Raw genomic sequence first — 25301 nt, 5'->3', positions numbered from 1 at the left:
CTCAGTTTGCCTTGAAAAGTTTATTTTATCAGCGACAAAACCAAGTATTTACTCCCAGCCCAGCTTTAAATGAAAAAGGGGCATTGACACACACTTAAAAAGCTGAACCTGCCAGACACAATGAAGATCACACACCGTTAGCTCAAAGCGCAGACCTCCTAGAAGACCACATGTTTTACCCTCCTGTTACCTTCAAATGTACGAACATCTTTTACCCCTGGGGTCAATTTGACCCCAGCAATTAAAACCTACAGAAAATTATTAGAATTAATATTGTTTCCCAAGTTTAAGTGTCACTTTATGTTTGTTTGTTGACTACCTAAATAGCACTTTAAATAAATAAAAAAGTTGATATTTCTTATATGTTTTACACAGTGAAAAACAGCCTGGGGTCAAATTGTAAAGGACAGTGAAAACATATCATCATGTGAATGTTATGTTTTCCCAGTTGTCCCCAATAAATTAGGAAAAGTCATGAAATATGAAGCAAAAAAAAAAAATGTCAATAATTTTTTAAGAGATGTTAAATATTGAATGGGGTCAAATTGACCCCAAAGGTGATAGGAGGGTTAAAAGCTGCAACAAGGTGGCCTTCATTTGAACTCGCAGTCTGTTTTCATCTCTAAAGATTAAAAAAAATAAAACGATGAAAAAACTCTTCTGCAGTGCTGGCCTTACAGCTACATAACTTCTAAACACATTTGATATACAGACTTTAAACTTTCATATTTCACACAGTACCACGCTTAACAACCCGAAGCAGTTGTGTCCTTCTTGATGTTTTCCTTGACCTGAGCCGGTTTCTTTAGAGGCCATTCAACCCGTTCAAGTGTTGATAAAATGTCAAAAGATACCTTGCATTAATTAAATCTGAAAACACAGCTTCTTTCTGAATTCTTTTTTTGCTCAACACATACATTGACAATGCTTCTAATTAACTTGACAAGTCCTTTCCTGATTCAACATGCGTAATACCCTTAGAAATCACTTCACAGTTCATTATTGCACCTACAGTAGATACCACAAATACCACTTTTAAAGTCAACCACTCGTTCTCAAAGTGACCATCTCGAAACACCATCATCGATAGAGACGTATCTGCTCTACGCTTCTTTTATCGCCGACGCTTTACTAGACGTGGATGACTCCACCGTGTTGTGGAGGGCAGCCGATGAAGAGGAGGAGGAGGTGGTGCTGAATTTCTTCTCCATGGATTTAAATGAGGATGAGGTGGTGCTGGTGGACTTTTTCTGGACGCTCTGGATGGTCTTTTTCCTCTTGACGTGAAGGACCTCCATGGCGTCCATGTTGATGCCTTGTTTAGTCTCCTCGCTGGTCTCCATCTGCTGCTGCTGCTCCATCTGCTGCTGGCGACGTATCTGAATGAAGGGCACAGAGGAAGTTAACCGGATCGTTCTTCGACGACTTGTGCACTTTGTTTTACGAGAATTCTTTCCCATATAGAAAATGTGTATTTGTAGTAAACTACTAGATCTCATGGTCCCGCACCATCATCATGTGCTGATAGTTTGCAATGGCCTCGTCCGTGGTGACTCCCTCCGCCAGCCCCAGCTCTGCAGCCCGGCGGGCCAACTCGGCCTTGTGGGACCCGGGAGGCGTCCAGCCCACTCCTCTGGTCCAGTTCAGGTCGGACTTGTAGTTCACCTGAAACAGACCAACAATTAGGCACATCGATATTTTAGGAATCAAATTGGTTGAAATGGGCCAAAAAGACCTTCTCGCACTATGTAATACTAAAGTGATCTCAAAAAACAACCGAAATGTCTCCATAGGAATACTACCCTGCTCAAAGTTCACTGTACGTCAGTTAGTGTGTTGCATACAACAAAGAAACTGTTGCCTATTTGACTTGTTTAGCGTTCACCATGGAGGTGTGTTTCTGGCGAACCTGGTAATAAACTCTTATATTCACTCTCCTCATAGCTCTGCTTTTGGTCTCCACCAACTGATGTATCCCATCATATGAAATTCATCTATCTGGTTCTTTATCTGTTAAAAGCTCCACCATGTTCAACTGATAGTCGCTAACTTTAGTTCGTTTTTCAAGCTTTTTTTCGCTGAAAACAGCTGAAAACAACTGAAAACAACTGAAAACAGCTAAAAACAGCTGAAAACATCTGAAAACAACTAAAAACAGCTGAAAACAACTGAAAACAGCTGTGCCCGACACAGATGAGCGCGGTTGTAAATGCTTAACATATATGCACCATGAAAGCATAAAAATCCACATGGCTACCGGACGGCTTTGTATGGGCATGTATGAGTGCAGTTTTCCTCCAAACAATGATTGAATTCTTGAGTTTCACATAAATAGTGAATGAAATGATGACACTGGATGTGTCAAAGCCACTTGAAAACACGCGTTACACTCAGCTCTCCGCATGGAGCGTGACTCACATCGCTCTGCAGCTTGTAGGCCTGCTTGGCATGCTTGATGTCGAGCTGCTGGGAGTCGCAGGTGTAGTCGTGGAGCTTGCTGCGGTAGGTGAGGTCACTGGCCTGAGCCTGGCTCTTTTTGGCCTGCAGGAACTCGGGCTGGTCGCCATGGATTTTGAATCGGCCCCGCTCCTCCTTGGACTGGCGCTTGTACTCCAGGTTGCTCTGCAGTTTGCTGGCTGCCAGGGAGTGCACCATCTTCGGGTCGTCCTCCACACAGCGCAGCCCCACCTGCTGGCCCTTCTCCTTCAGGTGAGACTCCCTGTAGCGGAACTGCGGGAGGCGGAAAGATGACGATTTAAAATTTAAGACCACTTTTACAGCTTAACAAAAATTGTTGTGAGAATTTTTTTTTAGAGGTGAGGGATTTCATAAAGCAACTCCTGAACACTGTGCCTTAACCCTTTTGTTGCCTTCGGGTCATTTTGACCCGAATCAATATTACACCCTCCTGCCGCCTTCGGGTTAATTTGACCCCATTCAATGTTTAATGTCGGTGTTCTTTCGGTAGTCAACAAACAAACATAAAGTGCCTCACACTTAAACTTGGAAAACAATATTAATTCTAATAATTTTCTGGAGGTTTTAATTGCTGGCGTCAAATTTAACCCAAAGGGTAAAATATGTTAGTAAATATAAAGGTAACAGGAGGGTGAAACATTGAATCGGGTCAAAATGACCCAAAGGCGGGGGGAGGGTGTAATATTTAATCGGGTCAAAATGACCCGAAGGCAACACAAGGGTTAAAATGAGTTAAATACATAATTTTTTGCTGATTATGCTATATCCAGAGTACCCAAGCAGCATTTTCCAACCCTCTGAAGTAAATAATGTTTCTGCTGCGAGAAAAATGACGACTGTACAATTCAAGATTAACTGTGTTTTCACCCCATTATAATGGCCTCTTTTTATAATCACAAAAAGGTAAATCGACAAAAAGAGCTGCTAATGAATCCTAATTTACTGAAGGGACTCAATTAAATCTTTTCACGAATTGAATCATCATATCTTGTATTTATTTTTATTTCCAAAGAAACGCTCATAAAAAGAGTTTGTGGGTGAGAAATGTGTTGAGACCAAGAGGAAAAAGGTTTGAGGAGCTTACAGGACAATAAAATTCTAGAAATAGAAATTCGACAGAATCTTAAATGATTAGTTATCAGTGCTATTTTCAAAATCTATGACTTTCTTGTGTCTTCTCGTCAAAATGTGTAAAAATAAATAAAAATGCCGACTGTACAATTCAAGATTTACTGTGTTTTCACCCCATTATAATGGCCTCTTTTTAAAATAACAAAAAGGTAAATACACAAAAAGAGCTGCTAATGAATCCTAATTTACTGAAGGGACTCAATTAAATCTTTTCACAAATGGAATCATCACACAAACTCACATCACTGGCCATTTCTCGGGAGGCCTTGGCCGTCTGGAAGGGAATAGCATCCAGCCTCAGGTCATGGCCCGATGTCTTCACTCGCTCTCCAGACGCCTTGTAAACTTTCTTCATGGAAGAAGAATTTAGAAATGATAGAAATGTCAAAACATGTCAGATCTGACATGTTTTGAAACAATCTTTCATGGTGGATTCGCTTGCATTTAGGATCGCGAGAAAGTCTCTGAGGTGTGTCTTACATCACTGATCTGCAGGGCGTTCATCTTGGCTCTGACGAAGTCGGGATCGTCCGAGTGTAAAGTGTACTTGTGCATGTCGTCGTTCCGTCCAGCTTTGTACAGCCTCTGTAGCGTAAAGACACGAGAGTGATGCAAACATTCATCACATAACACAACATCCAACATTTCAGAGTTAACAGTAAAAACTAAATAAATGTAGAGATATTGCATTATTTTGTGAGTATGATTATCTTTTGTTTTTTTTATATTTAATTTAATTTTACGCTGCAGTCATTAGTATTGTATTGTGTATGCATATATGTTGTATATATATACATATATATTTTATTTTAGATTTTACTTTGTATACTTTGCACAGTCATTGTATTATATTTGCCCCTTTACCTTCAAAAAGGGTGTTTTGAAACTTTCCCCCTTAACCCGGTATAAATTGTAAGAAAAAATTTTTGGGTGGTAATAATTATTTACCTTTTCCTGGGTTTACCATTTAATTTTTTGGATAAAAATCCAAAAATTTTCCAAAATTTTAAAATTTGAGATAACTGGTTTTTAAGGAATTTGTTTATTGGGCCCGGGGTTTAAAATTTTTTTAAAAGTTTTAATTTCTGCCTGTTAAATGAAAGAAAAAACTTAGTCTACTCTAAAGAAATTATTTCTTTTTGAATTTATACCGCCCCCAAAAAAAAATTTAGTTACTAAAGAACGTACCAACTTTAATACGTGTCTAAGCATTAAGTAAACTGGTGATTTCTAATACCGTAAATTTCAAGGATGGGTCAAGTGAATTTCACACATTATTTAATTAAATAATATTAATCACGGTTCTCAATTCTCAAGTAAACTGAAGAATATGTATTGATCTCCGTATTCACTTCTACATATCGCGGATTCTTCGAATCTTATCGTTGTGATCTGCTAAATTACATTGAACTTTAATCATGGTATATGATGGTATATCCTCTAACGAATATCATTAGTATAATAAATTGCTACTTTTAACATGGTATTACAATTATTACATGTGGAGATGTCAATAAATTTACTTTATAAGTCTCTATTACTTTTAAGTGTCTTTAATCATTTATAAGTATTAGGAACATAATCTAATCTATGCATTCTAGGACTGTATAGGGTATTGCACGTTAAAGGTAATAAATGGTGAATCTAACTGGTTCTATTCGTGTGTGCAAATAGCCGGAAGACGGACACCATACTCTGGCAACCAGTACTTCTGGGACTGATAGAGATACCAGGAGGTACACAACTGGCAACTATTCAATGACTTATTCAGTGCATTCCAACATTAGCTAATAGGATATACAGTACACTCAGCTATCGTGCCTATTTCTTGTTTAGTCGACTTGAGAACAGTGCATTAAGACTTGCTGTATACTGGCTCATGCAAGCTGGCTTCCTTGGCTTATCATAGCATACAGTTGACATCCTAATGATTCTCAGTGAACGCTATTTCTCTCATGCCGATCGACTTCTCACACTGTTCATCTCTGGATTACGGTACATTCAAACTGATTCATGACTAGCTCGAAGCTTCCACTGACTAACAGGCCGACCTGGTTCTATACAATCAAATTTTTCAGGCACACAATAATATCAACTACGTTGCTATCAATTAGCTCTTCACACAGTCCCAGACAGGTTATCAGTGAATCCGCTTTACTGTTCACTGGTAAATACAAAAGATTGTAATTTTAAATTGTCCGAAGTCCATGATACCATAACTAAGAAGTATTTTAATTGAACTATCAACTTCAACATATCATAACAGACTAATTGGTATTGACTCACAAATTAATGAGTATATGACAAGCTCGCTTGCTGATACATGAAACAATGTTCACCAGAACGTGACTTGCGTTAGACTATCGAAGCATTTTACGAAATTGCCAAGTCGTCACTTAGTACTCAAACATCTACTATCAATTCAAGGCATTAGTTACACTATGCACATAGACCGATGGTCATCCACGTGACTAAATTTCGTACATGAAATCCTTTGTTAAAAGACATGAAAAAGTAGCACAACAATAGATCAATTACGATATTTATTAAACCAGTAGTTATGCTCAAGCTTAGTTCAGCTTATTCAAATGGTCATCAGAATAGTACGTCAACAATGTGACACACGAGTCATGACGCTGTAGATCGTGCACAATGACTGAACCTTCGGAACAGCGAATGCCTCCTAAATGTCGACACATTATTGAAGGACATGTAGCTTATAATATTTCTGACATTCAGGGACAGTGACATCGGTTAGATAATTAAGAGCGACAGATCACACAACAATGGTAGCTCATCTTGAACGACATGATCTGGTTAAGCGATCTCCTGCGAGTCCTGGATACGCGGCAGTTATCGTAGGATCAGCGTAGACCATGATGGTGCATGACCACTCGATGCTCGAACACTGACTGAGCAATCGCAATGCGAAGATGCTATAGGTAATGAGCAAGACACTCATGCATAGTTTGATATGCAGTTGAGTCTGACGGTTTACAGACGCTATAGCTGTTTAAAGCAAGCCATCTGACCATTGGTTTGACTAGAACGAGTTTTGTAAAGCTGTGATGTTCACAGAGCAACAGATTACGACAGCACATCCATCAGTTTGCGTATATAGGCCCAAGCATGAGTCGAGCACGAACATCAGTTAAATGTACATAGAGCGGACCTGCATCTACAAACAGTGGAAACAGAACGAGGCAGAGAGCTGGTCGATCAGTCTAAGACCCTGCTATAGAGTGTGAGCTAACATACTGGGAGCTCGCCTGCAAGAAGACGCAGAACTGAAGACAGGCTTACTGAAATAGATCAGGGCTCACGAAGAATCACTATGATCCAGACATTGTGTCGTTTAGCCTCGACGATTGAGACAGGTCTGCAATGATCATCTGAAAAGGTCTGATAACGTAGACATGAACGACTGACATGAAAAGAAATGTAAATCAGTAACATAAAATAGTATACAATGTACATGTTTATTGAGTTTTAATGAACTATCATTTTTAATTATATAAATTGAACAAATCGGAAAAATGTACACACAGCATGAGTCATGATCACTCGAACTGATAGATTCAGCGCTTGAACGAATGATGCTCGGCGTGCAAAACAGTTATCTGTTTATGTGGGTTGTGTTGCTTCGTGATGTGTTTGTTGTGTCTGTGTCGGGTTGCTGCTTTCTGATAGTGTCACCGTATATGTGTTTTGATGATATTTGTTATTTACCATAATTTTGACATTGGTATTAAATATACATTTTAATATATTTAATATATAAACTGATAACTGATGTTACTAATATCTTTACATAGGTTCTCTGGTGATGACAATAAATGAGTATGCTTTTGGTACATGAACTCTAATGTGATGTACTGTGCGCGTGCAGACATCCTGATGATTTTGATTCTATTTGTTGATTATGATTTGTTCTGAATGTGAAATGTGATGCATTGTACATTAGTCTAAACAAATTTAAATGTTACAATTGTAACAAATTTTAAGATTAAATCATGAAATAACTTACAAATGAATAACAAATAATAATTATCTAATTAACATTGATTACATATGAATAATTGTTAAAGAATAAATGCTATTTAAAATTATATGTAATAATATAATATTATATAAATTTATTAAAGGTCTACTGATAATAAGTGAATTTAATTGTCAAAATATTATTAATTTATAACATTATGCTTTATGCAACATTAATTTACATTAAATATCATTAAACAATTTAATTATTAAATAGTTAATTACATATACAAGTTAATTTACATTAAATTAATAATTAATATAGATCTGAATAATAATTTACTATATTAATTAAAATTTACTAAGAATTAAAATAACAATATGATATTTTAATTTTATAAATGTATTACACTAAATGATTATGCTTAGCTATTTACATTTTACATTATTAAGCTAATAAAGCATTGTATGCTTTATAATATGTATAAATGTCATTAGGATAGTGTAACATTAGTTCAACTTAGTTAATGGCATTTCAAATCAAATCCATTGTTCACAAGTAACTTAGAACTTCAATAGATGTACATAGTTACATAGTGTCCAAGCTAGACGACACTATAGTATGTGGCTTAAGCGTTCCTACAGAATCTGGCTTACCTGTACAACGTTTAACTTAAACTGTCAAGGACTCGACACCTGTCCTTTCATAACTGCAACGATGATCAGTGAGAGACACCAAGGCCAGACCAGCAGGAGAGGGGACGCTGTTCCGATGTGTGGTATGACTTGGACTTGGACTTGGAACTTTAAAGCTAATGGTCCAACATTATGGCTCGTATGCTTCATCGCATATATTTAGCATTATGACTGTGACGGGAACTATATCATAAATGAAGGCAAGTATAGACAATTGAATGAAAATCGATGACAATTATTAAACAGATAATATAGAACTGATATGTATATAGACTTATTCTGTTTAGTCAGAGTTTAAGCTACTAATTTACTCGATTAGATCATGATTCATGAAATATTATCATGGCAATCGATAAGTAACTCTTCAACATACTGATATCCCATTGGTGATAGCCTTTTCGTAGATATCCTTGTCTTTAAAGCCTAGTACCAAACATTCTCGTCTTACTATTTGACAGACCATGTAGGGTATCCTAACTCTGACAATTAACTACCTTCTGTACAAAGTGGAATCCTGATCATACTACTTAGGCCTCTCAACTAATGTAAATGTACTATTACCTTAGCTCATATACTACTTATTCAGCTTGGTACAATATACATATAATGAATTTATATAAAGTAACAATAATTTTATTAATTTCAATAATATAAATACATATAAAGAACTTAATTATATATTTTAATAAATTAAATATACATTTAACATAATACAAATTTATTAAAATACTTATGTAAAATTATAATTTACATTAATTATAATTTATAATATATAATATTAATTTAAATAATATAAATAAATATTAATAAATATAAATATAATAATATAACTATAATATATTAAATTTAAAATAATAATATAATTAATAATAATATGTAATTTATTATATTATACTTATTAAATAAAATAAATAAATTTATTAAATTATTTAATATAAATTATATGTGCAGCTATATAATGTGATTGTAGGCTGACATTATTTGGACTCAGTCAATGGGTGAAATTATATGACGCGGGCTTGACTGTCACGACCAACGACAACGGTCGACCTAAGTTTTCGCATTCTTAGGCTGAAACTTTGGGAAATTTGGACCTCCCGCAATCACGACATCAGTTTGTCGGCAGTTAGCTGTGCTACGTTTGAGCTCAGTATCGCGCGTCGGTATCTGCGCGTGGCTACAGTAACTTCCGGCACTGAACGCGTAACCGTAATAACCGGAGCGTCAAGAGGAAGGTAACCGGGCATGAGTGGCCGGGGACCGTGAGCCGAGAGCGGAGCGGGGGAGGAAGTGAGCACGGGAAGCGGAGCGTAGGCCGATCGAGGAGCGTCCGAGAAGACTGCTTACACTCATAAAATGTCTGTCTCTGTGACGATCAAAATAAAACTCACATCGCTAACATTCATAAACAGATCAGATATCAGAGCTTTGAAGTTTCCATATGCACAAGAAACTGAACACTAGCCACCGTTTCCCCTGAGAACAGAAGGAGTTTTTTATGGATCAAATCATGCTGCGTTTTCCTGATGTTCTTTATTAAAATAAAGCCATGTAACATTGCATTGTAAGCAATGTGGACCTTGAAATAAAATTAATTTGGTAAAGATAACGCAACAAGCAAAGGAGGACCCCTTATTGGTGAAGTTTAATCTTTTTTAAATTATAACAGCTCCAGCTACTATATTAATTATTAATAATGATTAATGATGTGTTATAGCCGGGTGGAATCCACTTACTTCACCCAGTTTCTACAGAACAGGATCGGCCCGCCGCTCTTGAAATACATTCTGACCTCAGCTGTAAACTGAGATATGTGCTCTCCGGTCACATGATACACAATTGTGGTTATCACTTGCTCATGAAGTCTGTGCTAATTTACATATTTCTCTCGTTATAAATAGCACTTCAGTGTGGCTAATTATACATTGGTGTGAATTACATTTGAGGTCCAATATAATTTCCATAAATAAGTGAAATGTTAACCGAGCTCAAGGACGGAAACTGTTGCTGCGGGATAGCATTTCACTTTATAAGTGAGGACAATTATATTTTTTCGATAATATTACCCACAATCTCATAGATAGGATAACCTGCAGCTGCTTTCATCAGTGCATTCTGGGTAATCGGGTCGGAGGTTACCTCGCTGACCAGCTCTCCGGCTTTCTTCGCCTGCTGGATATCCAGAGACTTTGAGGCCTCCCAGCTGACACCCTTCATCCAGCTCAGATCGGACCTGTACTGTTTCTAAATAAAGACCCACGCAGCTTTCACTTTTACAGTCCTGTCGTGCATTTTTTTAGCATAACACAAGTTTTTATTTGAATGTCCAACCACAAGACGAACCTCGCTCTGGAGTCCATAAGCCTTCTTTGCCCAGGCGATGTTCATGTCCGTCGGCAGAGTCGTATACTCGTGGAGGAAAGTCCTGTAGTTGGTCTCGGTTGCCAGGTCCTGAGCCTTCTTTGCATGGCTGATGTTCAGCATATCCAGATACACGCTGCGTGAATAGAGAGTTTGAATGACACAAGATTTGAGGCCAGTTCTTGTGGCTTTAAGCTGAGGCGGCGCTCTCTGGTAATTGGGGTTATTCCCACTTTAAAAAAAAAAGCGTACTTACTTTTGGCTCAGCAAATCTTAAATGTAAGTGAAAATGTCAAAGCGCTTGTGACAGTTTGAAAGGAGTCGAAATGAAAAAGGTCCAATGCTGATGTGTTGGATAATAATGCAGAAATAACCAATATTTTTATGTTTAAAAAAAAACTACAATACTTACCTCTAAAATGACCTTGAATGCTAAATAAAAATCCTATTTGTTTTTTTAAAAAGACAACGTTCTTTATGCATTTTAGACCTCCTTAATCAGGGGTCCCCAAACTTTTTCCTGTGAGGGACACATAACTTTTCCCTTCTCTGATGGGGGCCGGGGTCAGTTTGGATTAGAAAAAATGTGACAATCACAGGGGTGCCTAAATGTAAGAATTTATTGTTTTCCAAAAAGCCACACATAACCAAATATTAATAACCCTTTCCGGGATTTTACCTAACATTTTTGCCATTATTCCGTTCTATTACACAGGGGCTAGTCTAGGATTTGCGTGGCCAGACAAAAAAAAAAAAAAAAAAAAATCAGAATGCGTCTCTGGTGTTGTTCAGGGGGCCGGGCCAAATGTGGAGGCAGGCCGTATCCGGCCCCCGGGCCTTAGTTTGGGGACCACTGTCCTAAATCATCACAGCACTCAGTGATTGAGTGTACTGCTGTGTATCTCACCAACAGCTGAACAACAATACCTGGTGTCTCAGGGGAAAAAACATGCGATACGCATCATGAATAATGTCGGCTACTATGAGCACACAAACCCTTTATTTTACAGATCACGTGTTATGAAATTTAATGATTTGGTTTATTATAAAATAATGCAGACAATGTACAGAGCTAAAGCAAAGTCACTGCCAGACTGTGTACAAAGTTTTTTTTCAATACATGAGTGTAAATATGATTTGAGAGATGTTTGTAAGTTCACGGTACAAAAGGCTAAAAAAGGGATTAAAAGAAGATGTATTTCTGTTTTAGGAGTCCAATTATGGAATAATGTTGAAATGGATGTAAGAATGGTGAACTCCTTTTTGGTTTTCAAGGGAATTATTTATAAAACAATTCTTGAGAGTTATAAATGTAATTAAAAACGTATTAATATGGAAGATGTATGTGGTAGTATATATAAATATATTTTGTTTTTTATTTTGTTTATTGTTGTTTTTTTGTTGTTTTATTTTCTTCTTTATTTTATATTATTTTTCTGATTTATTTTGATTTCAATTTAGGATAGGAATTTATAAGCATTTTTTGCTTCGACCTATACCTTTTCAGTCTTTCTCTTTTGTATATTATATAGGATAATATTGTATTGTATTTGATTTGATTGACTGAATAAAATACACAAACAAATGATTCCTGATCAGTTAAATCTGGGTCTGATGAACCAAGATTGGAGAAAAGCGTTTAAAATCTCTCCATCGAGCTCCAGAGCCTCACCTGTTTTTGGCCTTCGTGTCCTCGTAGTCCTTCTTGTACTCGCGGCCGCTCTGTAGTTTGGTAGCCAGAGCCGAGTGGGCCATCTGGGAGTCATCGCTGACGGACTTAATGCCGATCACCTTGCCTTTGTTTTTCTCATGCTGCTCCTTGTATTTGATCTGCAATCCAGTCTTTGAATTAGCTTCTTCTCTTTTTTACAGGCGTCGACTAATGTGCGATTATTCAAGTATATATTCTAACATTATTGAACAGAAAAAGAAAATTCGACATTCTCAGACTTAGAATGACTCACATCACTGGCCAGGTCTCGCTTGGCTTTAGCGGTGAGGATGGAGAGAGAGTCGAGGCGCAGCTCGAAGCCCTTCTCCCTCTGCTTCTCCCATTTGCTCTTGTACACTTTCTGGAAATAAAAGAAAGAAGAAGAGAGTTCTTAGCCTTCATACAGACAGACAGGATGTGTGGGTCTAAGACCTTGTTTCATTTACTTTTTTTGTGCCTGATGGGAACACTAAATACGTTTAAAAAAAACTGTGTTGAAGATCATAAATAAGACACATGACAGGATGAACCACTGGTCTCTAAATCAGAAATGTCTGATTAACAGAATAAACATTATAAATGACAAAAGCATCACGCTAGTTAAAGTGCACTGATAAAAAAAAATATGACTGTATTATCATAAGTAAAATCCAGTCTAATCCAGACCATTATCATCATTAAAATGTATAACAATAAAAACAATAACTGGATAGGTTGTCTCTCCCCAATAGGTAGAAGGAAACCAGATCACACTAAGATCTGTAATTAGGCAACATAATGTAGGAACATGTGTGTGCAGGTCCTGAAGAACACAATACTAAATATGGTATTATTATGAGGCTGCATGGATGGAAACAATACGCAATGTGTTGGATACAATATATTACAAAAATAACAAATACGTGTATAATCTGACTAATACATGTATATTGTTGTTCCTTAATCCAAAGTTCTGTATCTACTCATCTTGATGAACTCCAGTAAACTTACCCCACTGAGAAGATTCGCGTTAGCCTTTGCTTGTTTGAAGAGGGGCTCGTCTTTTGTCATGGTGTACTGGTGGAGCATCTGCTCTGTGTCTGCTTTGTACGCCAGCTGAACAATCAAAAAACACATAGACATATCATATAGGAGCGAAGCACATTTAAACGGATACGATGGCAGCTTTGAAGTGAAGAGCTTACGCCGCTCTGCAGTTCCTGGCTCTTTTTGGCGTGTTCGATGGAGAGGTCGTTCGCCACGTGGGTGAACCTGATGCTGTCTGCCTTCTGCCGGTATTTAATCTGTGAGACAGCAAAGAGCAGGACATAAACAGTGTGTGAAATGAATGAGCAAACTGAAAGACACACACACACACACACACTGACATCACTCAGCATGTCTCCAGCTTTCTTGGCCTGGGCAATGTTCAGACATCCCTCAGAGTCCCAGCCCACTCCTTTCATCCAGCTCAGGTCTGAACGGTACTGGTTCTGTTCAGCAAGCCGAAAGAGTCGTTAACCAGGGGAATTATTTCTCTATAGCATTTAGCATCTGAATAACAGACAATATATCATTCCTTTCTGCCGTCTCTCACCTCGCTTTGCAGGGAATACGCCTTTTTGGCCTGCTGGATCTTGATGTCATCGGGCATGACGGTGTAGTCGTGCAGCTTGGTGCGGTACTGCAGGTCGCTGGCGAGCGCCTGAGCCTTTTTGGCGTGGCTCAGGTTGATCATGTCCAGGGGAAGGCTGTACTTGGACTGGCCCTCCTTGGAGCTCTTCCTGTACTCGATCTGAATCGGTAACGATGGAAACAAACGACTCATTTTGAGTCCGCACGTATGCCGCAGCCGCGAAAAAAAAGTGCATTTTAATGCCTGTGAATAATGATGAAAGTGACTTCTGCTTACATCACTGCTCATCTTGGCCACCTGAAGAGAGTGCAGAGTCCTGGTGTCGCTCATGTTGACCCCCATTGCCTTTTCCTTCTTGTAGCTCTCTTTATATTTAATCTAAAAAAACACACGCACATATGACTTCATTTAACCCTCCGATTACCTTTGGGGTCAATTTGACCCCATTCAATGTTTAACGTGTAAAAAAAAAAAAAATCATCATCACATCTTTTTCTTTTGCTTCATATTTCATGACTTTTCCAAGTCAACTGGGAACACATATTCCTCTTTGGGGTCAATTTGACCCCAGGCTGTTTGTCACTGTGTCAAACATATAAGAAATATCAACTTTTTTCTGTATTTAAAGGGCTATTTAGGTAGTCAACAAACAAACATAAAGTACCTGACACTTAAACTTGGGAAACAATATTAATTCTAATAATTTTCTGGAGGTTTTAATTGCTGGAGTCAAATTGACCCCGAGGGTAAAAGATGTTAGTACGTTTGAAGGTAACGGGAGGGTTCATTTGCCAGCTATGACGTTTTTATCCCACCCACATTTTTCCCAGGCATAAACTGTGTTTCGTATCCAGCAGGAGAGAAGAGTGTGTGTTTGCTTACGTCACTGGCGAGGTCACGGGAAGCCTTGGCTGCTCTGACACTCAGGTCGTCCACGCCGATGTCGCAGGCTTTAGACTTGTTCTTCTTCCACTCCTCTTTATATTTAATCTGGAGTCATACATTCAAAAACACAATTGAAGAATCAGAAGTGATTTTCTTGTTCGAGTATACTAGAGGGCAAAGTATGTGTGTGTGTGTGTGTGTGTGTGTGTGTGTGTTAACTTACATCGCTGCACAAGACAGCATTGGCTTTGGCCGCTCTGATTTGGGGCAGGTCCTGGGAGAGTGTGTACTGGTGTTTGGTCATTTCATAGCCTTTTTTGTAGTTTAGCTAAAAGAAAGATGGACAACACGTTCAAACAGCTCGGGGTTCAGTCTGCAGCTGCGAGGCGCCGATGGAGTCGGCGTGATCGTGATCAAGTCTCAGTGACCGTTGTTATCATGCACGTTGCTCACATTGCTCACGAGCTGGGCGTTCTTCCTCGCCAACACCATCCCAGGTGTGTCTATCGCTTGGCTGAACTTGACCTGGTCGATGTGCTGCCTGTAGTTCTTCTGCAGTCGTATAGGAAAACAGTTTTTTTTACAAATAATAAATGTATCACATAAGACGATCCAGCTAAAATATGGAGCGGCGTTCCATCGGTGTTGTTTCCATTAACCCTCTGGAGTCTGGGGTCATTTTCTCGATTTTACAACAACAACAAAATTCACCTTTAAAAGGCTTTTGCATATGTGTTATACATCAAAAATTCCAGAACAATCTCAGCTCTCTATATAATGAGGCACAAGTGTCCTCAGGTACAAGTGGAAAGAGAATATATGGCCCTAAAGCTGAAAATGTAAGTTCGATTAAAAAAAAATCTTCATATCTCTTCTGAAAACACACATTTACTCATGTGGACCAACTGTTTTGGTGTTTGAAATTGGTTTACCAAAGGTCATAGGTTCACAAAAGCAGTGAAATATCTGAATACAATGCTAGATACATGTAAATAAATGTCAAAAAACAAATTTTGTATTCTTGTTTTTGAGTAGACATGATGTGGTCCGTCACACATTCACCAAAATGATCAAAATGGGACTGAGAAATAACTTCATATTGCAAAAGAGCTGCAGACAGTGAGTTCCCTCGCACGCGCGTGACAGGAGACCCTTCATTTCCTTTTCTTCAGATTTTATTTTGAGCAGCAAAAAACGCTGACAAAGAATAAACGTTCAAAACGATCACACGGTCATGCGGTGTAACAGTTTAGCTCCACACCTTCCTTTTTGTATTAGTTGTTTTCATCCTGTCTCTAACTATCACGTCATTCCAGATCCTGCTTCCCATCTCGTCAGTCCAACTCCCCTCACCTGCCTCTGATCACTCCCTCGTTAGTCCCTCATTCCCTTCACCTGGTCCTCACGCCCGTCTCACCTGTTGCCCATTCCCTCGTTAGTCCCTCTCTACTCAGGTTCCCTCACTTGTCCTCTGCCAGATTGTCTTGTGTTTTCGTGCCAAGTTCTCCAGCGTTATTAGAGTATATTCCTGACCTGCCTGTTCTGACCTCTGATTCTCTGCCGCGCCCCTTTTTGGACTTGTTTGCTTCTTGGACTGATCTCCCGGTTTTGACCCAGCCTGTTTTCAACTAAAGACATTCATCTTTGTTACTCCTGTCTGAGTCGTACTTTTGGGTCCACTCTCATAGCACCGTGACATACGTTAAAAAAACGATCTGCTCTCTTGTCTAATGCGGCTCTTTCCTTACACCTGCTGCCGTCATGACGTCATTAAAGTCATCAGTCATTAACATAAACATCTTTCAATATATTTCACCTATAGTTCCTACACCGTGAGCATAATTCTGAATATTAAATTATAAACAGTTCTGAAATTTCAACTTACTAAAAAACACACTTGTGGCTCTTACAAATATGTTAACAATTGAAATGTTGTTCATTGTAATTGTAATGTAAATTGCATATAGCTTTAAGAAAACACACTTTGGGATTACATTTGAGAAAACTCACGTCTTTTAGTGGGTCCAGTTTCCTTTGGCTTTGGTAGCCGGGTGTGAGCGTGGCTGGGTAGTTGTATTCTCCGGGCTCCTGCTCACTGCCTTGCTTATAAGAAATCTGGAATGTACAAGAAGGTGATGTCAGTCATATAACTGGAAGAGCAGTTATTTTTATTTATAAATCTAATACCGATCATATCTGTGCTCTTTTGTCAGAAAGGCGAGTTTTTAAAATACAATATGTCATTATGGGTCCACGATGAAAATCTGGATCCAAGCAGATCATTTGCATATCTCTTTTATTTTAATTCTACATTATTATAACTCCATAAAAAACACTATTTACATCACTAGCCAGTTTCCTTGCTTTCATGGCATGCATGGTGTTCTGATCAAAGCCTGAGTCTTCATGGTGGCTCTTCATGTCGCTGGTGTGCTTCTCCCTGTACTTGGTCTTTAAAGAGGGGAGAGAGATTAAGAACAATCATTATGCAGGATTGTCCATTTATTTGCCCTTATGACATTTACATTAAGGCCAAATAACTATTTTTATTGTTTACTTGTACTTGTTTGTCATGTATACATTTACAGAAACAGGATACTTGTTTGTCATACTTACATCACTTGTGAACTTGGCCATTTTAGCAGCATTTTGAAACTGTGGTGTCTCACAGAAGTTAATGCTGTGACCTTTGGTGTTCTCCAAGTCTTTCTTATACTCCACCTGGTAGGACATAGAAGAGAGTTTTTCAAAATAAAAGGAGCAAGTTGTGCAGGTGAGATTTAAAAAACAACCTTGAGGCTAAACTGTAAAACAAAAGTCAAATTATCAACAAAATCAAACATAAAGTGGGCAACATAAATCATACAGACACATTAAATATATAATATAATGTAGTACTAATATATAACGAAAGAAATTAACAGAGCCCGGTACGAAAAATTGGCAGGTGTAAAGCGTCTCTTATTATAGTTACAGTATGTACATCACAATTTCAAATTAAAGAAATGACAGCAGCTTCTTTGGAATTTTCTTCCTTTTGTTGTTGTTGACCAGTCGGAGCTTTTCCTTTGTCACACCTATGTGCTAAAAATAAAACGCCTGCCATTAATCAGTAACCATCACTGACACTCCGTCATAACTCAAGAGTGAGTGAGACGAACTTTTAATCCGAATAAATATGCTTTGCATGAGTTTAAAAAAAACAGCAGAACACCACTCACCCACAACACGGGCAGAATGTAAAACCTCATTCAAAACCTTTAAACATTCAATCAGAACATTGTTCACAGACAAGAAAAAAACATTGTGACATTTCTATGACATAATCCCGAGACTCAGAATAGCTGCTCCAGAGTGATGCACTGTTTTGTTGTGTGAGGTCATTTTAGTTCTTGTCGGGATGGCGTTGGAGGTTAGCTGTAACCACACCGGACCGGCATGTCAGAGATGCCGAAAATGCAAGTTGGGTGGCTCCATGTCTGCTGGGGACTGACACAGTAGATCCAATATGTCGAGCTCTTAAAAACACACATGCACTGAGTAGCAACATGTTTACCTGGAAATGCTTTCTTATCAAGCTAAAAAATAACCTTTGCCTTGAAAGCCGGGCGTTCGATCACAAAGCGGCTCACCTCACTGACAATCTTGTTGATCTTCCGGGATTTCATGAGGGCGATATTGTCCTCAGACGTCAGGCTTTGGAAGTGCGAGGCGCCCTTCATCTTGTTCAAGTCCTTCTTGTATTTTATCTGCAAAGGGATGACAGACGATCCAGGGCATGCAGGAGGTCAACGTGTTGTGTTTCCGTAGGACGAGCGGCTCACACACACAAACACACACATTGTGGAGCGGTTTAAGGATGACGACACGGTGAGGCTTTAACGCTGTAGTCCCTCGTCGATTCTCCCCGGTGATGACGAGGCCAAATGACGGATGGAGCTGAAGCTCTCACACTCCTCACACACACACTTAAAGTCAAGATAATGAAGTCTACTGAAGGGTTCATCAAAAATATTCTGCAGTGTTCATAACTAAGCAATGCATCATTCGTCAGCAGGTTGATACTCACATTGCTCGCGTTCTCCTGAGCCTTCTTTGCCAGATGATAAGCGGGAGTGATCATGGCGGGGAAACTTCCTTTACCCCGTTGCTGCTCATACTGCTCGGTATAAGCAATCTGTCAACAGAAGATAACTTATTTGGATTTTTTTTTAAATATGATATGATATTCCTTTATTTGTCCCACAGTGGGGAAATTTCAACAACAACAATTTTTATATATAAAAAAATTGTATAAATAAATACTATAAATAGTGCTGCACACTATTTTCTTAAAGTTTTTAAGGGGATGAAATTAAATCATCCGGTTTACTTTAAAGTGTCAATTTATGTTTAACCCTTGTGTTGCCTTCGGGTCATTTTGACCCGATTCAATATTTAACCCTCCTGTCGCCTTCGGGTCAATTTGACCCGATTCAATGTTTAATGTCGGTGTTCTTTCGGGAGTCAACAAACAAACATAAAGTACCTCACACTTAAACTTGGAAAACAATATTAATTCTAATAATTTTCTGGAGATTTTAATAGCTGGGGTCATATTGACCTCAAGGGTAAAATATGTTAGTAAATATAAAGGTAACAGGAGGGTTAAACATTGAATCGGGTCATATTGACCCGAAGGCAACACAAGGGTTAAATCATCATCGTGGGCCCGAATCTCAAATAATGAAAACCTTCAAAATAAAAGGATGTGTAGCTCTGGAGCTCTAAAGTACACACCATGTATCCTCTTTGTTGTCTCTTCCTATAATATATTTCATGTTATTCACCGTCCACTTTAAAGGTAAAAAAAAAAGGCATATAAAGAACTTTAATCAGCATAATGATGACGTGACGTCCTTTGCAGGAGTCCTTTACGTTAAAACGTATAAATAACAGTTAGAGTTATACCTGGCTGAAGTTCTCTGCATTTTCTCTGGCGTGAACTGCTCCAGCTAGCGCCGCCTCAGCGCTGGCTTTACCCCGGATCTCCTGTTCATACATCTGACGATACTTAATCTGGTGGGACATGCAATTCATTACCAACTGATGATCGGAGGGGGGGGGGGGGGGGTGCATGCATGTACGTGTACATTTCTGAACTTACATCACTGGCCTGCTCGCTGGCCTTCTTTGACATCTTGTATCCAGGCGTGAGATGTGCAGGAAAGCTACCTTTACCTCTCTGCTGCTCATACTCTTCTGTGTAGGCGACCTGGAGGAAGAGGAGCAGTGATGCAGCGACTCACAAAAGACTTTCGGACACACTGCGTAATCCTCAACTGGTCTTTTCCAGTGGCATTTTGTCCAAAGTGAGATACAACATACCAAGATATCATAAAGTCACCATGAAAGGGTTCATGAAAGCTTACATCGCTGACATTGTGTCCTTGCTTCCTGGCCAGAAGAACCTCTGGGGGGTCAACAAACGTGGTGTATTTTGAAACTTTCTCCTCGTGTCCTTTTTTATATTCCAGCTGCAAATGAAGAAAGCAAAGAACTTAATGTGGCTAATCATGAAGTCAACCTCAAACAGCCACTTGACTGGGACACATGAAACACTTTTCTTGGATTTGAGCTCTTCGGTGCAGAACTTTACGAGAAAATAAATGCACTCACGCTGCTGGCCAACGCGTTGGCTGTCTTCGCAGCCTGGTACCCTGGCGTTATCAAGACGGGGAAGCTGCCCTTGCCTTTGGACTGCTCGTAGTCTTCTGTGTACGTCACCTGCCAAAAACAAAATCGCAAAATCAATCAGGACATAATATTGATGCAAAGCCATTGACACTATCCATACTAGCAACGGTGCTTCTATATACACTACCGTTCAAAAGTTTGGGGTCACTCAGACAATTTCGTGTCTTCCATGAAAAATCACACTTTTATTTATCAAATGAATAGAAAATATAGTCAAGACATTGACAAAGTTAGAAATAATGATTAATATTTGAAGTATTAATTTTGTTCTTCAAACTTCAAGCTCAAAGGAAGGCCAGTTGTATAGCTTATATCACCAGCATAACTGTTTTCAGCTGTGCTAACATAATTGCACAAGGGTTTTCTAATCAGACATTAGTCTTCAAAGGCGATTAGCAAACACAATGTACCATCAGAACACTGGAGTGATCGTTGATGGAAATGGGCCTCTATACACCTCTGGAGATATTTCATTAGAAACCAGACGTTTCCACCTAAAATAGTCATTTACCACATTAACAATGTAGAGAGTGTATTTTTGATTAATGTTATCTTTATTGAAAAAACAGTGCTTTTCTTTGAAAAATAAAGACATTTCTAAGTGACTCCAAACTTTTGAACGGTAGTGTATATTTGAAAGACACCAGATTTAGGTCTCACACAAAAAGAGGGGGAGCTTCCTCAAGGTGGACTCACGTCGTTGATGGTATTCTGGGTGGAGTCCTGAGACATCGTTACTATCTCCTGGTTGGTCGCCATGCCGGAGTACCACGTCTGCTGCTGGGAGAACTCGGACTGCGACTGGAAGGCCTGAGTTACGCAGGTATCGGCACAGACGAGAGGGGGAAGATGAGGGTCAATGCATCCACAGCGACAGCCTGATAGAACACAAGTTACTTGACTGCCCTCCTCCGTGACCACGGATATTATACAGTTTCCAAAATTCCCACATTCAATATAATCACATCTTAATATTGCTGTTTGAATAGAAGGTCGAAAGCACAATAGTAGCATTGTTTGCTTCAAAATGAAGGCTGAGACTCCCTTTGTGTGTACGGGCCGGTCGCTCTACCAGGAGCTCACCTGGCTGGTCATCTGGCCGGCGAGGCGAGCCTTCTCTAGCTCCACGGACCTCATGTCTTGGTGGAAGGTGGACATAAAGCGCTCGCCATCTTCGCGATACTTCAGCTACAAGTGCACACAGACGACAAGCATGAAGCCAAGGCCGGCACACATGTATGACTCTGATTTCAGATCAGCGGAGCCAAACATCCCTCTATTCTTGCGTTGTCGACTTAAACCCGACAACCTGAGCTTGCGCTCGTCACGATGGAGGGACGCTATTAGCGTGCTGTTATTAATAACTAACAAGAAGCTGGACCTGCCAAGAAAGATCCAGAGAGGAGCACTGAGTGATGAAACACTGAGCTGATTGCTAATGATCCTTAAGCTGTAAAAATGTTCAAAACTAATATTAGAATTTATTGCCGGGGATGAAAGCCAGCTGAAACATCATCGCTTAAAGGACCTTTAGGATGAGACGCACAGGAACTCACTGAAAACAAGTCGAGTTTCATCTCAGAAACGATGAAAACGCAAACTCTGCATGTTTACCCAAGCAACAGGTGTTTGAGAGCGTTAAGTACACGAGGTTGAGGGTTACTCAGCGTGGCCGTCGTACCAAATATCAACAAGTCCTATAGCTCTCTCGTGACATATAGCAGTAGCCGACGAGCTGGCCGGCGTGCTGCGAAGATAAGCATCGGGACGACAGACGGACGGGAACAGGTGGCAGAGGAGAGGAAGGGATGCGAGGCTCTTTTACTCCTGGCGTATAATTTTAGCCCCCAGAGCATGAAGGGGGGGGGGGGGGGGGTCTCGCCTCTGTCACAGCAACAGAAATAACCAGAGCCGCGGCGTCCATTCCACACAGCTGCCGTCACGGTGGACTCAGAGCGGCCGACCGCCTCGCTCTCTCTTCCACCCCGTAAATTGGGAATGAGTCGTTTTTGTGTGTGATGGATTGAAAAACAGAAGGGTCCATTTCTGATTTTCTGACAGGGGGACGATGTGAACACGTAAAAAAAAAAAATTGTTGTACTCGATGAGAATAATATTGGTAACACTCTTCACAAATGTAAATGTATATAAATTGAGTTTTAATGAATCTATCCATTTTTTTAATTTTTATTAACCAACTCATTGACCACAATGAATAACAAGCTCACGACAAACCAATGATGGTCATTCCACCCACAGCATAGACTGTGACTGATGTCAGCCTGTGAACAACGCACCTCGACTCAGAGCAAGGCCGAAATATGTTGTCTCGTGTTGCTGCTTGTGTGTGTGTGTGTGTGTGTGTGTGTGTGTGTTTGTGTGTTTGTGTGTTTGTGCATGTGATGTCATCTCACCTCGCTGCTCGCCTTGCTTTGCTTCTTTGCGTTGATGTTGACGGGGGTCGCATACACACTCGTGAAAGTGTTGTTCCTCGGATTATGTCTACACGGATGATACATATATTTTTTCTTAAAGGTCATTATTTTATTCACCAATTTTGAGTTCATGGAAACAAATGGAATATTGATGAAACTTTTTTTAAAATCTTTTTTTGGGGGGGAATAACGCTGAAATACGACTGGTAATACTTACACAGAGCAGTATGGCCTCTTCTGGTGGCTGACAAAGTTCTTGGCAGTGAGCACCATGTTACAGACGTCACAGTGAAAACATGCTTTGTGCCAGTTCTGACAGAGGAAAAGACAAATCATATTATTAATTTAGAAGGTCTTGATTTAAATCTAAATTTAGATGTCAATCTAGTGGATTATGTGCAGAAACATGGACAGGTGTTTTCTGAAAACATTAAATTCACAAAACAAATTTAATTAAACAAGGCTCTAAATAACGGCATTATTCACAGCACAACTAGTCACACTGACACAAAAAAATTTAATTAAATAAATTATATATATATATACATAAATGCTACATTTATTGAGCTTTCTACAGTTAATAATAATAATTTTATAATATTTTTAAAAATAATACAAATTTTAAAATGTAATTAAATAAATAATATATATATATATATATATATATATATATAATCTCTAACCAGTCAGAGCTACATGGATGCATTTAATGCTGCATATATTATAATATATTATATATATATAATTAAGCTATATATATAGCATTTATGCTTGTATCCCTGGCAGAATTAAAACTTTACATTAGGAAGTATGTCATTATATACACTTTATGTATTTTTTAAATGTAGTTTATTGGCAGATGCTGTATTTCATTACATTCACAACATTCATTACATTGCATTTAATACCAAGAGATCCTTGGAATAAGTTCAATGTTCCCATATTCAAGTTACAAATGTGTCCTGAAAGAAGTAGATGAACAATATAGAGTCCAGTGGTGTGTACCATACCATGATGTAATTACTGACTTTCTTGTTACTTTTACAGCAGTTTTAACGATTAAACGCTCAGAGAAACCCGTTGAGCTTTCTTGTGATCACAATGTTTCTGTGTGTTACCTGGTCAATGCAGATGATCTTCTCAGCCGGGTAGACCACAAACCCACACCTGGCACAGGACTGCATGGTGAACGCTTGTCCTTTTCCCCCCAAAAAATACTTCAGAAAAATGTAAGAAGAAGTGAACCAATGAGAAACGTTCAGGTCAGGCAGCCAGGCAACCGTTGAGTGGGGGAACTGGCAGTGGTTCCCGGACTGTCCCGGCAGTATATCTCTGGTGGTGGTAAACTTAGCTCTGTGACTGTGAACTTTTAAAACGGTCTCTTACTTGACACCGTGTCCACTCGGTGGACCAACCCCCTTTTCATTCACCATGCTGGAAGACTGGCTGAGTCCAGCTGTCTGTCAGCAGGGAGAGAGAGAGGGCCAGACAGAGAGAGAGAGAGAGACAGGTCAGATGTCACTGTATGTGTGTAATGATCCTGAGTTGGACGGCTTGTTCGACTTTGGGAATCTTGCCTTGACACTTAAACATAAAAGCACAATGCATGATGTCATCGTTTTACTTAGCTTCATCGGCTAAGTATGTTGACGCATACAAAGAATTTGACTCTGGATTTCAGCATCACTTGATATCAATGAAATATTGACATGGAAAAAATAATACATAGACAATTTAACAGACAAAGAAATCAAGCAAATGTATATAAAAAGAGTCATGTATAAAAATTCCTCATGGTTTAAACCTTATTGAGCCCTTAGTTCAAGTGGTGCGCAGTCAACGCTTTTATCTTGATTTGAATCAAGCAGCCGCCTACATAAAGGCCTGCTTTCTTTTTTAAAGGTGTTAAATGCTGCACGACATAAATGATCATCTCGAACTTCTGAGTCCTCCATCTGGCAACGGCTGAGCGAGGCTAACTGCTGACTCTCCTTCCTCACCTCCTGGGGCCGTGGACTCAGCTTCCAGTGGTTTGGTCCAGCAGGTCCGGCTGGGTGGCGATCCTCTCACCGTCCGCTACCCACAACAAATAATCTCTGTCCTTTCCCAAAACAGCACACAATAGTAGCTGGTTACACAAACTGATTCTAAAGTGCCTTAAAAGGAACAAATCGGGAACATCTGAATATAACAGGTGTTTGGGGAACTTCTATATATTAGTGATATAAGTACCTGGCTTTACTGTACAAGTACAACAACACAAAAGATACAG

General features: G+C 39.2%; 1 protein-coding gene across 1 annotated transcript; it reads right to left on the bottom strand.

The window, feature by feature from the left end:
- Position 1: 1 nt before the first annotated feature.
- On the bottom strand, positions 2-24361 carry nrap (nebulin-related anchoring protein). The gene is made up of 31 exons (XM_056430393.1): positions 24148-24361; positions 23247-23341; positions 23009-23096; positions 21678-21782; positions 21291-21404; positions 20517-20624; positions 20270-20374; positions 20005-20112; positions 19809-19916; positions 18928-19035; positions 18491-18607; positions 17475-17579; positions 17202-17309; positions 16869-16973; positions 15312-15410; positions 15082-15186; positions 14856-14963; positions 14250-14351; positions 13935-14132; positions 13726-13830; positions 13543-13641; positions 13349-13453; positions 12612-12719; positions 12320-12477; positions 10630-10783; positions 10426-10530; positions 4090-4194; positions 3851-3958; positions 2419-2730; positions 1510-1665; positions 2-1379 (listed from the first exon to the last, which is right to left on the bottom strand). Exons 1-31 carry the CDS (start codon positions 24211-24213, stop codon positions 1104-1106), a joined length of 3843 nt encoding a protein of 1280 aa, XP_056286368.1. The 5' UTR covers positions 24214-24361; the 3' UTR covers positions 2-1103.
- Positions 24362-25301: the final 940 nt, after the last annotated feature.

This window comes from Pseudoliparis swirei, chromosome 13, assembly GCF_029220125.1.
Source record: "Pseudoliparis swirei isolate HS2019 ecotype Mariana Trench chromosome 13, NWPU_hadal_v1, whole genome shotgun sequence".
Taxonomy (NCBI): Eukaryota; Metazoa; Chordata; class Actinopteri; order Perciformes; family Liparidae; genus Pseudoliparis; species Pseudoliparis swirei.
This window is presented reverse-complemented; position numbering and strand designations above follow the sequence as displayed.